The sequence below is a fragment of the Psammomys obesus genome, unplaced genomic scaffold, assembly GCF_907164565.1.
Source record: "Psammomys obesus unplaced genomic scaffold, mPsaObe1.curated_primary_1811, whole genome shotgun sequence".
NCBI classification, from domain to species: Eukaryota; Metazoa; Chordata; class Mammalia; order Rodentia; family Muridae; genus Psammomys; species Psammomys obesus.
Genome location: NW_026592890.1, coordinates 13,492,951 through 13,508,207, shown reverse-complemented (window position 1 = coordinate 13,508,207; position 15,257 = coordinate 13,492,951). Strand labels below are relative to the sequence as shown.

Genomic DNA, 15,257 nt, shown 5'->3' with positions numbered 1-15,257 from the left:
TTTCAGAGACTCTGATAGCTGTGATTTCAGGTTTGCTTTGTAGAGACTATAAGGGCAAAGATGGGGTTAGGAGATAGCCTGTTCCTTATAAGAAAGGGATTGAGGGGTAGGGACTGCATAGCTGAAAGATTGGGTAAGCACTGTCCCATCTGCCCATGGGTTCCCTAGCAGGTATTGCTCAGAGGTATGCTGGCCACCTGTATAGGCCAGCATCCAGAGCAGCTATTGGCCAGAGCAAACCAGGAGAGTACGTCCAAGCTTCCTCAGTGAATTCTTCTATTTTCTTCCTCTAAAAGAAAAGGCTCTTTAAATAGCACAGACTACCACAGGGTCTAGATCTCTGCTCTTGCTGCTAGAGCACCACTTCTTACGCTGTTGTATTAGATCTTCCTCCAGTCTGGGCACTGGAGTTAGAACTTTATCTTTAAGAAAGGTGAAATATTAGAGGCCTTTTGTGTAGGGCTATTTGACACTGGGCCTGCTCTTTTAGCTCCACAACAAGAAACAGCCTTCTTTACTCCCTGGTCTGTTCTGGTACAGGCAGACATTCTCCTTGGTTCTCCATTTTTCCTGAATAGGTCATGATGGAGCTGTGAGCACTGTCTGCTGGAGCCATGACATGAGGTGGCTGCTGTCTACAGGCCGAGACCGGACCCTGAGGGTGTGGTCAGCTCACAGGACAGAACTCATGCTGCTTTTGGTAATGTGTACATGAGCACACGTATCACGGTGGTTAGCAGTCAGACACACCGCTTAGTGATCCTGAGCTGTGGACAGTCACAGCTATTTGCCTCTCTTTAGGGGAGACCAGCAACAAATACAATGAGGAGCTGTTTCACTACAGTGGAAACATGATGGTCGGACAGTTTCGTGCATTCATGCACACATGAAATGCATGCATATGTAACACATGTTAACACATTCTTGGTGTGTGATATATACATTGACAAATACATTCAGTATGTATTTATATTTGTTATGGTATGAAAATGAGAAAAATACCCTTGATAAAACATGGATAACTTTACATGTTAGTTCACATTATATCATAGAGGTAATAATAATGGCGAAGAGGCTATTGTGTGAAGGAGCGCAATGACTGGCTTAAATGAATGTATGTAAGGTTATTTGGAAAGAGAATGAGAAAGGAGAGGCAGACAGAGCACACAAATCTTACTATTAGGTAGAAAGAAGAGAGGATGCTAAGAGACCCTGCTTCTCCTCATGAATTATGACCTGATGAACTGTGAACATAACCCAGAAGTGGTGAGCATTTCAGAAAAGCCAAAGACAGACTGAGTCTGGATATTTTGACTTCTAATATTTAAACATAACACTTTATGAAAGCAATAGAAGTTGTACTTTGAAGTTTGGCCTTTTCCTGGCCTAGTGACAATGGTCTCGCTGGTGAGCTGCACATGCTCAGTTGGTCTTCTGGCCCACACACTACAGGATCTGGACATTAAGCTGTGATGCTGGGTGATTGGCTAGGCATAGAGAGCATTGCCAACTGCCACAGGCAGATGTCCTCTCACGGGTCACCCCTTTGGGAAGGGCAAAGAACAGATGGGCTGGCAGGGTCAGTACCCCATCCAAGGTTCTCGGAGGAAAGAATGCCCTGTAGCAGGCTCTTCGGGGGTCTCTGGCTGGGCCAGACTGTCATGAGACACAAAGTTGCTCTTCCTTTAAAATTAAAGACAAGGCTCTTTAAAATACTAGTAATTATCATAGGGTCCTGAGATCTGTGTACTCTCCCTTAGAGCACTGATTCTTAGAATTGTGTTTCAAATCGTGTTCTCAACTTCAACACTAGTGATATCCTTGATAGTCAGTGTTTCACTTACCCCCATTTTCCAATTTTCTGAACTGTGTAGCACAAGACTGTAACTCCTGCTTATGGAGGCCGAGGGAGTATGAGTCTCAGAGTGATTTTGAGGCCAGCATGTAGTAAGATCCTGTCTCAAAATTCCCTTATCGCCAAATTTTTAATTTTTTTTTAATTTTTTCTTTTCAAATAAGCTTTGACAATGGCCAGGAAGCAAAGTCAGCATGGCAAGTTGGCTGTGACAAGACATATGGCCAAGATGAGGACAGCGCGTGAGGGGGTGCTGGGGAGAGACTGTGCTAGGTGCTGAGGAGTTCTCACAGCTGCTCTGCTTCACAGGCTCCAGAGTCTTTGCCCAAGCCAGTAACAGCTGCACAGTTCTACTACCTGGATTCTTTCATACTGTTGTCTTCGGGCCCTGAATTTTGGCTACTAAAGTACCACATTGACCTCTGTAGGGATGACATACGAAGGTAGGTGGCCTCCCTATCTACTAGCCTTTACTGCTCCTACCCCAAAGAGCCAACCTCATTTCTCACTTCATTTATAGAGACATGAGCTTTAAAATCTTAACTTAAAAAAAAAAACAACTTTTGGAAGCAGGTAGTATTAGTTGTTAGTTTTTCAGTTTCCTGGCCTTGGCATACGTTTTTTTCCTTTTCTTCGCTCTCTCTCTCTCTCTCTCTCTCTCTCTCTCTCTCTCTCTCGATTTAAAAATCACATCTCTCTTTGCTCTTACTGTCTTGTTCATTCATTTTGCCCTTAACCCACCACTTTGTCACTCCACAAGCAGGAGTTAGTGTAGTCTTGCAAGAAGAGTTCTGAGGGCATGTCTGCCTTTGCCTCTGTATTCCTCTCTTCTTTAATTATCTTAAGGAAATAGTCATGGACAAATGGAAAGATGAATAAAAGGTGTGTGTTAAGTAGCTGCTATAACGTAGAAACACTGGGAAATTTAATTTTGGATAGTTAAACAGTGGTATTCACATTCTGTAATTCAATGCAAACATTGATATGTTACTTAGAAGACTATAATAATAATGAGAGGTTTTTGATACTTAAAATAAGGTTGTATATTAAAATGTCTGGCAGAATATGCATCACAATGTTTACTTAAGTAATTGTGTTTTGTTTTCCTTCTGTATTTACCACCTTATACAATAAAACCTATTTTACTTTTGTTATCAGTAGAAAGTTGTTAAAAGCATAGGTAAAAATGTATCCTGGTGAATGATTTACATCTGCATGTTGAAATTCATCAAATTTCTTGCATGTCAGCAACTGTATTTTTGCTTCCCTGTTAGTCATTGTAGGCAGGACACATCATTTCATCATAGCAGGGTGAAATGACCCAAGTTAAAGTGAGGACCTACTAATTGCCTGCTGTACACCTTGAACTCATCTGGTGGGCCAGACTTGCAATGTGAGAACCATTTTGCATTGTTCGGGTCCAGTGTGGAGCCTAACCCAACCCACTTCTTTCACCCCCCTCACCATCAGCCTACCCATCCCACCCACCATATCCCGTTTACCCTCTTCTATCCTTCCCATTCCATCCTGCCCAACCCTGTCTCACTAATCTCCCTCCCCCCTCCCTCCCAGCCTTCCTCATTCCATTCACTCCAACCCATCCCATCCCCAAGCAGAAAGCACTAGCTGCTGTGATTGGCAGCTCCTGTCAGGAACCTTAGATGTTAACATAGGTGAAGAGGGTCCCAACAAGGACTTCCAGTCATTGGTGAACTGCTCTGTGTAACACATCTTTGTCTCTGAAGTCACCAGTGCTTATTTTTTCTGTGATTACCACTGTATGCACTGGTCTAGCCAGAACTTTACTCATGGTCTGAATTGACTTTTTTTCCCCTCACCAGTGTTTACCTAGTTAGGGTAGACATAGGCTTAGAATAAATAATTGTATGGATTGGTTGGTGGCAATGAAACCTGGGGGAGAGAGCTTCTGAAAGGTATGTTTTTACTTCTGGAGGATGATTGAGGCTGATGACTGTGCTTGTGCTGGGTCACCTACCTGGCCTTCTGTCAGGTTCTTTTTTCTTCTCTATACCTCTGCCTAGCTAGCTTTCTGGAAAGTCTTCCCTCATCCTTCTGTTTTCTAGTTTTAACACATTTTCTAGATAAAATGACTTCTCTCTCAGCCATCCTTCTGTGTAGCTGTAAGCCAGCAATTTTCAACCTCTGGGTTGTGACCCCTTTGGCAAACCTCTATCTCCAAAATATTTACTTCATGATTCATCACAGTAGCAAAATTACAGTTATGAGTAGCAACAAAAATACTCTTATGGCTGGGGGTCACCGCAACATGAGGAACTGTGTGAAAGGGTCACAGCATTAGGAAGGTTGAGAACCACTGCTTCAAGCAGCTCCTCAGGGCCACCTGTGTGACTACCATCCTGCCTTTGAACATTTATTCTCAAGATTCCCTAGAGACTTGAGTGCACTCTGTTCCTTTCTCTCTTGGCTTCCTCTCTCACATCTCTTCAGGCCTGGGGCCTGTCTCTAGATTCTGTTGCTCTGAGACCCATTCAGAGTTCCGCAGCCTCAGATACAGTGCTCTTCCAGGCAGCAATGTTACCACCTGCTGAGAACACACCTGTCCTCCTCCTGGGCAGTCCAACTTCTGCCCCGGGCCTGGCTTTTCTCTTCCACCAGCCTGCCTATTCTGACATTGTTTCTGCCTTTTCCTCTCCAAGCTGTGCTCCAGCTGGGCTGAGACTCCTTCCGAGACTCCTTCCGGGGCTAGCTGACCCATTACTTTCCCTTAGGGATTATGTCTGTGATTAAGATTACACGTCCACTGAAGTAATGCCCAGTGCTCTGAAATAATAAGGACAATCTGTAGGATTAGATATCAACACTATGTAACTGGCTGAGTGCCTATGAGGGAATATATAGTTATTTTAGAATTAAGGGACGAACTTGCTATCTCATAGGAATGAGTTATTTTGGACTATAGAATATACTGTTGTTTTCACAGGACATTCCTAAGAAAAAAACAACCCTAGAATTTCTGATAGAAAATTAAATCAATTTCCCAAAGGAAGATTAAGGTGGCCTGTCATTCATTCCCTTAGTATAACATGATTGAGCAATACAAAGCCTTTATTCTCATTTTTATGATTATAAATGTAGAGTGTTTAGTTGTAGTCAGAAGAAAAAACATTGGTCATCTCCTCACCCCTTTCTTCTAGGTATAAACCAAAAAGCAGGTATAAGCCTATTTTCAGGCTCCCATTGACCGGTGGTGCGGACGTGACCAGCCTGTCAGCAGTGAACGACTTTTATTCCTGTATCCTTCCTCCGAGCCTGTTGACGTGCACTGACCATGACCATTGCTTTCTAGAAGAGCCCCTTCTGGGCGTCTGAGAAGCCCCAGGCATTCTGCTGGGCATAAAGGTCGGAATAAATAGTTCTGCCTTGGAACATGAGCTCTTTCGGAGTAATTGTAGGTAGAGTAATCTTGTCTTAATAGCAAGAAGTCCCTCTGAGGAAGAACAGTCTGGGCTATGACATAGCAGGGCGAGTTCACTGGACTCGTCCGTATTTACTGATAATGCATAGTCAGTTAGTGCATTTTCTCAGCACACTGTCACACTTGCACTGGACTGGCAAAACTCACAGCAGCTGCTGTTTGACAGAGCATGATGCTGGCTCCACAAGAGGCTGTGGAGCCTCAGATGAGTGCCCCCCATGCAGCGGGGCACTCATCTTTGGCTCACACTGTGATTCCATTCACTGGCGATGTCTCCACTACCCTTGTACCACGTGCTCTCCTGCTCACAGTGAACCTGCTGCCCCTTCTGCTGCCCAGCTGGGACCTATTTCCTTTGGAACTTTAGAATTAGCCACTTCTGAGTCTTACGGAGTTCCTTTGTTTGTTTGTTTGTTTGTTTGCTTGTTTGTTTGAATAAAGTGGGTAGAATGGTGTGCTCATAGGTGAGGCTGCTGAGACGCTCCCTTGACTGGCTTGCTGCAGACATCATCCTCACAGCTGGCCGGGACCGGACTGTGGAAGTTTTTGACCTGAATGCCGGCTGCAGCGCTGCAGTGCTAGCTGAAGTCCACTCACGGCCCGTCCACCAAATTTGTCAAAATAAAGTGAGCTTGCAGATAGTATGATTAAAAACTATTCCCTTAAAGTGTTTAACAGTTATAAATGTATTATGATGCAACTTTGTAAGTCCTACCACACCCAATATTAGCTTTTCCTGATCATCCAACAATGCTAAAGGTTTGTCTGTGGCTATAGATCTCTCAAAGACTTTTTTTTTTTTTTAAGTATCTTAAAATTATGTCTGTCTGTATCTGTGTGTGGACTCTAGTGTCCTTGGAGGCCAAAGGCATTGAATTTTCCTGGAGCTAGAGTTAAAGGAGCTTGGTTACACTGTGTGGGTCATTGGAACCAAGCTTGGGCTCTCCAGAAGGGCAGTACGTGGGCCTTACCTTCAGCCGCTGCAGATGTCTTAATAACATTGGCTTTGACCATTTGTTCTTTGTCTTGATTAATTGTGGATCCATGTGACTGTCTGTGACAAGCAGCACATTCTCCCTGAAGCTGGGCTAGCTCCAGACGCACATGCAGTGGTGGGAATGAATGGCAGTCTCTGAGTCCCAATTTCTCCCTGAGCTGTTGGACACAGTTGTCCTCTTTGATATGCTGTGGTCTTTAAAGATGTTCTCCTCTACATTGAAGTCTGGGGTTGACAGTAAATGGGCTAAGTCCTCTCTTAGTTAGGTTTCTACTGCTTTTGTAAAATACCTGAGCCAAAAGCAACTTGGAGATAAAAGGTTTATTTCAGCTTGTAGTTTATAGTTCCATCATGGAGGAAAGCCAGGGCAGGTACTCAAGACAGGATCCCAGAGGCAGAAACTGATGCATACGCCATGGAGGAGTGCTGCTTACTGGTTTGCTTCCTCTTGCTCAGCCGTCTTACACAACTCAGGGCCACCTGCCCAAAGTGGCACCACCCACAGGGGCTGGACCATCCCACATTAATTATCAGTCAAGAAAATGCCCCACAGACTTGCCTACTGGCAGCCTGATGGAGGCGCTTTTTTTTTTTTTAAGTGGAGGTTCTTTTTCCCAGATAGTTTGTGTCAAGATGATAAAACAAAACTAAATAACAACAAAACAACCAGCTAGGATAGTACCAAAGTGACTCATTACCTAAAGGCCATCTAAGACAAGGAAAAGGCTGATCTTAAAAAGATCTGTATTTATATATGATATATATGTATGTGTTTGCATGTGAATGCATGCCTATACACTCATGTACACACATGTGGTGAGAGGAAAACCTTGAGTGGCAGTCCTTGCCTTCCACTGTACTTGATACAGGGCCTCTCTGTTGTTTGTCATGCACTGTGTACTTCAGGCTAGTTGGCCTGCTACGAGGAGATCTGATTCCATTTCGCCATTGGAGTGATGAGATTCCCAGTGGCTGTCATCATGTCCAGGTCATGGACCTCAGAGATCTGAACTCAGGCACTCATACTTGCACAGCAAGCAGCTTCACCACTGAACCCTCTTCCTGGTACTTGGTTTTTGTTTTGTTTTGTTTTTGACTAAAGACTTGATTTTATTTTTGAGACCATACCTTACTGAGTAGTGGAATTTGCAGTCTTTCAGTGCTAGGGTTGGAATACTTCCCCATGAGTTACTGGCCAAAAGGTCTCAGAGGCTCCCGGATAACCCTGGGGGCTTCGCTTTGTTGTTATTGTTGTTGCCATTGCTCTTGATGGTGAAGACACTGCACACTATGCTTGTAGGACATTGATGAACCAAACTAGAACTATCCTGGACACTAACCTCCTGCTGAACATCTGTCACAGTAGGTACTTTGCAGGCCACCTCTCTAGTAGTGGACCCTGCATGTTATCTCGTGGACCCACTGCATAAGATGTACCCCCGTGCAATAGTGGGCATGATTGCTATGGGAGTGACCAACTGCTTTCTGGTTGGATTTGAAGCCTGCTTTACAGGAAGGAATGAGAGTCCTGGTACTAGAAACCTGGTCACCAAAGCCCATGGCTCAGAATGTCGCAGGCTCCAGGGGAAACGGAAAACTACTAAGGTCATTTTGTTTAAAATAGATGTGTTTTTGAAGTGCCTTCTAAATATTTATGTTTGTTCAGAGAAGCTTTTTTTTTTTTTTTTAAATGGGCTATAGTCAGCATAGACTCAGAGTTGGTCATAATGCTAAGAATAAGAGACAATTGAGTATTCACTCCTAAATAAGATATCTATATCAGATCTTTCCCCTCCTGCCCCAAAGGCCCAGGGGACCTTCTGAAAAAGGGAATGGAAAGGATGTAAGAGCTGGAGGATAGGGAGTTGTGCTGTGAGATGCTGTGCTCTGGACGTGACATGGTCACTGCTTATAATAGTAGCTCTTGTTGCTCGCACAAGACCAACCAGTTAATATATTCCAGCATGGATGGGGGAGGGACATTTAAGGCGCTTCCCAAAATGGCTGCCGGAAGAAGTGGTGATTTTTCAGTGGGGTTGTAGCTGCTGATAGTTTGCCCATGCTGCAAAGAATGGCTGCAGAGCCATGTACACAGAACAGGTAGCACTAATTAGATTTAACACGATAAGAAAAACACGAAGGTGGAGGGGGAAGTATTGAGAAGGGTTGGGAGAAAGGAGGAGAGGGTTGGATATGTATACATGTAGGAATGAATACAAAATTTCTAAAAATGGCTCCAATTTCTTTAAGAGCTTCCTATTTATTTTTTTAGCCAAGACAAAAATAAGTGCTAGCCTACTTAACATGAACATTTTCAGTAGTTCATGTCTTGATGACATTAGATTTTATTTCAATCTTGTGTTTAAAGTGGTCTTTTCTCACTCTTTAGATATTACATCCAATAGCTATGGGGTGGGAAGACAATTACATCTGTCTTTGTGACAAACTCTTACTTTCATACCCCCTCCTAGTCCCTTGGTTAAATTTGTGAGTGTTTATATCATCTCCTCCACCTTAATATTGGTATGTATCAATGTACGCATATATCCATGCATGTTTGTGAATATGTACATTCTTGTACACTGGTTATTAACTTAAAATACCTGTAGGTAGATACTCTGATTGCTGTTCTCCCTGTATATATAGGTATAAAGCAAGCAAGGCTCTTATGGCTGACAAATTCATACTCTCACCAGAAGAGTGTATAATCACACAGACTCAATCTCCATCTGATTAAACACATGTGGACAAAGGGTAGAGTAATTCAGGAGGTACCAGGAGTATGTTCAGAGGTCCAGAGTGCAGGAGGTGGAGATTGGTTTTATGCTCTTAGCTAATGTGGCAAAGCAAAGGGAGGAGACAGTGGATAATGACTGGAACAGAAACATTCCCTGGGTTGGTGGGCCCAGATCAGAACCTTGAGATTTACTCTGGAATGGTAGCAGCCATTGCAGAGTTGGAGTGTGGTCAGGTTCAGGCATGGGGTGTGTGCTTCTGGTTTGTACCAGCTGTGGACTTCAGGACCAGCTGTTGGAGTTTGGCTCAGCAATCAGACACTATGGCAAGGATGTTAGAGGGAGTGTGGAGAAACTGAGAGGGCGTGCAGTGACTGAACCTTGCATCTCTCTTCCTTTGGGGTGGAATCTGGGCTTGTTGTTTGCACAGGGAGTTGCCCCCTGAGGTAGAGCAGAACGGCCACTGCTGAGTGGGAAGGTGTGTGGATTACTAGGCCTCACCTGGGGGCCTGGGCCTGCTGTTACCTGGTTGCCTCTTAGCCACTGCTTGCTCTCTGCAGTCTGCCCAGAGGTGTTGGAGTAACAATTTTGATGTGTCTGCTCTCCCTGTTTGTGTCAGGAGCCTGGCATGCCAGAAAGACAGGGAGTGCTTATGCACGCCATGATCATGAGGTCCTGCTTCTTGGCTTACATGCTGTGCTGTGACACAGGGAATCCTGCCTCTAGCTTCCCTACTCTCCCACGTTGACCAGCACTTTTTACCCTGGCAGAAGCAGTTCAGTTCTCCACAAACAGTGGAACCCACTGCTTCATTTCCCATGCATAGAGTTAGGATCGCCTTGACTCTTGCAGTATCAACTGGCACCGCTCTCTACCCTTGGGTAGTGCCACAGGCCTACCCTTTTCACCCACCCCCCAAGCCTGCCTCCTCCCAGCTAAGAGGGTCCACCAGGAGCTGAGTAGGCCCTTCCTCAAATCCCCCAAGCCATACTCAGTCTGATGCTTGTGCCTCCTCTGTTCACGGTTCCACCATGGTTCTTGTGACAGGGCTGAGGTAGGGACAACAGGCTGTGGGCGGGGGACCAGTGTTAGGGAAACTGCTGCTGCTCTGCAGGCAGATCCAGTGCTGGCCCAGGAAGGCAGTGTGCTCTCCATTCAGTGTGTCATCAGAGAGGAGAGAAAGCCTGAAGATGATGTTCTTTCTTAAGCACACCGGGACAGCAGCAGGTTCTCTAAAGTAACATTGTGTTGACATCAGTGTCAAAGTGGTTCTGAGGAGGTCTGGTGATTCTGCCCCATTTCACAGGGCAAACCTGAAAGCCACCAAGGTTATGGCTTGAGGCATTCCTTTCTCTTAGGAATCTTCCCATTGAGCATGTCTGCCTGAGGCTTGAAGTGCAATTGCATGGTCTCTGTGCAGTGACTGCAGTGTCCTCAAGTACTTACCCATGTGGTTTTGTGGGCTGTCAGTTCTTTGAGAGCCACTGTGGTATGCTCATAGATGTGTTAGGAAAAGCAGTCCTTTTTTTAAATGGGGAAACAACTGGCTTAACTTCCCCAAAACAAACATCTGATGGCTATGGGATGGAATGTGAGGAAAGAGTATGAGATCACAGAGGCTCGCCCATGCTTAGTGGCTTGTTTTCTGAAGATGCCTCTTATATTTTTGTGCATGGATAGAGAACATGTCAGAGCAGTGAGACTCACCACAGCCACGTGGGTGTTGTGGCTTGTGCTGTCCTTCAAGGCCAAGCACAGAAGCATCTAGGGTATACTTGACCCAAATATCACATTCCAGTAAGTATAAAGTAGGTCACTTCTCACTTTGTGAAGCTTAGGACCCAAAGTGGCGCTCCAGTCAGTGCCAGTGAGGCCTCTCTTGAGTGTTCTGAGAATGTCCTCCAGCTGTTAAGCTGGACGGGCAGGGTCTAATCCATTGCTCTGTATTTAGAAGAATGTCTTGAACCCGGTTGATGGCCAACTTTTCAATTTCTATGTACTATCTCAATTTTTAGATAGAAAATATTGTCTTAAGGTTTATTGATATCTTTAAAATCACGTCAGATATTTCTTCTTTATTAAAAAAAAAAAACTTAAGTGTTCTGTTTCTTTAATGTTCCTATGGATAAAATACTGGCAATAGCAACTTAGGGGAAGAAAAGATTTATTTGTTGAGAGATCTCAGGGCAGGAACTGGTGTGTGAACCTGAAGGCAGGCCTGTTTATTACACACAGCCTTAACCCTTGGCCAGGGAACTCAGTCACTTAGCCAGGAAAGCCAGTAGGTGCTTTGATGGAGTAATTCTTGATGGATGCTAAGGAGTCTTATGCTTATGCCAGGACAACATGCCCAGTGAGTGGTACTGTCTACAGCAAGCTGGGCTGTCCTGTACCAATTAACAGTCAAGGCATGGCACAGACAGTCTGTTCTGGGCAATCCTTCAGTTGTGGGCTTGCTGTCAGATAACTCTGGGTTGAGTTAAAGTGAGCTTCACAGATATGAGGCAGGGAATAGACCACCGTGTGTCAAATTTCTTGACTATAAATGGGGGCTGAGTAGTTGTTTGCTAAAAGGATGAATAGCTAAAGAAGTGTGTAGAATTCTGTCTGGCACAATTAATCCTTAGAGTGCGGCTTCTTATCGCTGACTTAACATAAGTCTTCATTTCCTGTTTGAAAATGAAGAATGACTTTCATCTTACATTGAGTCTGTTATAATATTTCAGGTAATCCTGACATAGCAAGAGAATGGAAGTTTTATGAATTATAGCATGCTGAGGGAATGTTTTGAGCTTCATGGTTTCTCTGATGGTATTCAGTTGTTTTACACAGCTATTCTTCTTCTGGGGATCACAGATGTGACATGTGGGGTTCTGGGGTACAGAGTCATACATTCCATGACCAAGGCTCTCTTTCAGTGTATCTTAGTATGTTAACTGGCAAATAACTCTCAGTGTTCACTAAGGAGAGCATTGCAGTCCAGATCATTTATTGAATAAAGATTATGATCAATACTGAAAAAACAATGCTTGTGTGTAAACATCTTAGTCTTTTTTCTCTGTTGATGTTTTCTATTTCTGTGGCTCTCAGTGGCTTGAGTGTGGAGTAATCACACATTAATAATTAAGGTTAGAGTGTACTTGGTTAGTTACCTTACTAGATAGTGTTCAGCCTGGGGCTGTGTTCTAAGAATGAAATCATTAGTCACAGAGTACACTTACGTAGGCTGAGATGATTCAGCATCACCAGGCCATAGTCTTCGGAGGCCTGTGGCACGTGTACTCACTTACCTACTTGGGTTGCTCTGCTATTCATGGAGGTTTAGAGTCCTAGTCCAAAGCTATCCACTTAAGAAAGGTTATGTTGCTTTCAGGCTTTAGATTCCAGTATTGTTAGGTATTATTAGTCTTTACAAGTTTTTCTTGAGGTCTGTAAGATGGCTAAGCAGGTAAAGGCATTTGAGGTGAAGCCTGAGGATGATGTGAGTTTGATCCCAAGACCCCACATGATGGAAAGAGAACACCGACCGCAAGTTGTCAGAGGTCTGTCTCCACATGCACTGTAGTGCGGGCCCCCTCCCACATTAAATAAGTAAAATGTTTTTTGAAAGCTCATCTTGATTTTTCATTTTTCCCATCTGATGACAGGGATCATCCTTTACCACCCCGCAGTCCCTAGCGTACAATCTTTTCCTGACCACAGCTGTTGGTGATGGGGTTCGACTGTGGGACTTGAGGACCCTGAGGTAAGGCCATGCTCCATAACAGTGCTGCTGCCTGAGGGAAGTTGGAGATGAGCTAGGAATGCGACCTAGTCCTCGTTACAAATGATACAAGGCTGTGGATAGTGTAGGTAGGCTCCGGTGAAGACTGGCCTATTCACAGAGCCAGTGCAGTCACCTTGGGATGATGGAACCATTGAGTGCCAGGCTGTTCTCTGAGGGCCAATCACACATGGCTTCTGAGAGTCAGAGATGTGAGAAGCGGCAGGTACACTGTAGGTGCAGCCATCCCAGACACACTGTTGTGCTCGCATGGAACACCAGCCCTGGGCTCTCACAGCTCCACTTGCACTGACGGTACTTCACCTTGGCTACTTGATCTCCCTCTCTGAAGAAATTTCTACTGAAGCTTAACCTTCATCTTCTGAAAGTTACAGCATTACAAGCCATCGCTCCATTGCCTATGTAGTGTAATACAACTGACAGATGTTAACATATGTTCATAGTACGCAGATATTCAGAAGAAAACAATTAGCAGCGTGCTTGCTTTTTTCTTGGTCAGTAGTAGAAATATAAAAGTCCCACCCTACCTCGATTATATGGCATATGTGATACCTTGGCCTCGACATGCTCCGTGGTACCCACTAGGTATTGGCTATGCTTTTTGATGCTTTCTAAGGAAGACCCTGGCTACTCCTAAAAGGTGTTGGAGGTTCGCCCTTAAGAAAACTGCATAAATTCATTAACTTTTTTCCCTGAGGAAGTTTTATAGAGCACTGGATAAGTGATTGTAAAACTCAGTCCTCTTACTAGAATGCTGCACCTTCCCAAAAGCTTTGAGTTGTTTCTTTACATAATTTATGATTTTAGAAGATTTGTTTGAAAAACTTATAATAATCTATAGAAGGGCTTATTTAATATTTCCCATATATGAAGGTTCATTTGCTCTTATTTGTCATCTTTGAGGATTTATGATTTTTGAAAAGAGTTTAAATTATGTTAAAGGTATTTTTATTTACCATTTAATAGTCTTTAATTTGAAGTTTTTTTCAAGGATGTAGTTCAGTGATGGAGTGTTTTCCTAGCATATGAAAAAGCCATGGGTTTGATTCTCAACATCAGAGATATCAAGTTTTTTTTTTTTTCTTTTGGCTATTAGCTGATTCATTTTATAAAGGAAAACGTGTTGGTATCTTCTAATTTGTTTTAAGATGTAGCAACCATTTTCTGCTCAGATGTTTCTTTATCCCCTCCCAGGTGTGTGCGCCGCTTTGAAGGGCATCCAAACCGCTGTTATCCTTGTGGAGTTGCTTTCAGCCCTTGTGGAAGGCTCATGGCTTGTGGTGCAGAGGACAGACATGTATGTATGTGTGCTTGCTCTAATGTAGGATTTCTAGGCAGCGTTATCAAATAGACCTTCAGCACCATTAAGTCCTGGGGTAAAAATCTATTTCAAGCCTGATAGTATTTTAAGAGAATTACCCAGCATTAGAATTTCATACTAGTAAGCTGTGGCCATGAAAGGCTCATTTTTACTGAACCAAATACACACTTGTCATTCGTCATTCATTTCTTCCTTTATTAGTTATCAGAGACGCTGGGTACCTACTCCATGGACGACTGTAATGTGTGGTGTGGTATGACAGTGTGATGGCGTTAGTCCATACGGTGCAGCTCATGTGTAACAGTGTCCCGTATCTAGTGTGGGTTGCTTGGAGAACTGCGTGCTTCTCCCAGGGCAGCTGCTCCCCTTCCTCACCACCATTTGCTCCTTGCCAGAGCTGCATCTCCTGCAGACTTGGAACACAGAGATGTTACACTGTGCCAGGGCTGTGTCACACATTGCCACATGGCTGGAGGCCAAGCCCACAGAAGAGGCCAGCTCCCTCTTGAGGTCTTGGTGCTCCTTGGCTGCAGACTGTGCTGCCCCTTCCTCCTCCTCCCCTTGCACCTCTAATTGCTCTGTCCTCTGAGACGGCGCTTGTTGGGTTGGATTGAGAGCTTCTCTCCTAGAAAGTGTCCTCATTAAAACACCAAAAACCAAAAAGCAAGCACTACATTGAGAGTCACCTGAGGTAAAAAAATATGGTGGTACCCAAACAAAAGTCTGGCTGTGACCTGAGGGATGCTTATGTGGTGCGGGTGGGGGATAGTGAAGGTCTCCAGCACTCCTTGTTACACCCCAGCCCTCAACACCATTTCCAAAATGAGCTCAGGCTTCCCGGGGAGAAGACCACTGTCAGCAAGCAGGGCGTCAAGATAGCAAAATGCATGCATGGTCTGCTGATTCCTTGTCAAGGAGATGCAGATTAAGACCAGTGGTCACCAAAAGCATAGGGAAAAAAAAATGAATCGCCTAGAAAAAAAAAGACTTTCAGTTATGTGGCCCTTTCTTCATTGGAACTTTATTCATTTTTATTTGTTTTTCTGGAATACTGCCAAACTATTTTCAAAAACAATTGAAAGGTTTACTAGGACGCTCAGAAGGCTGA

General features: G+C 44.1%; 1 protein-coding gene across 8 annotated transcripts in view; it reads left to right on the top strand.

Annotated features, from left to right (window-relative positions):
* The window catches only part of Wdr27 (WD repeat domain 27), an 84,577-nt gene that overhangs the window by 36,921 nt on the left and 32,399 nt on the right, over positions 1–15,257 (top strand). For 4 of the 8 annotated variants that reach the window (XM_055616153.1, XM_055616154.1, XM_055616155.1 and 1 more), the window contains 6 exons: positions 579–700; positions 2,165–2,298; positions 5,032–5,129; positions 5,817–5,938; positions 12,692–12,789; positions 14,023–14,125. In XM_055616153.1, the coding sequence (XP_055472128.1) occupies positions 579–700; positions 2,165–2,298; positions 5,032–5,129; positions 5,817–5,938; positions 12,692–12,789; positions 14,023–14,125 (677 nt within the window). Of the gene's footprint in view, positions 1–578; positions 701–2,164; positions 2,299–5,031; positions 5,237–5,816; positions 5,939–12,691; positions 12,790–14,022; positions 14,126–15,257 lie in introns of those variants that run through there. The other 4 variants (XM_055616158.1, XM_055616157.1, XM_055616156.1 and 1 more) reach the window with 3 other exon arrangements.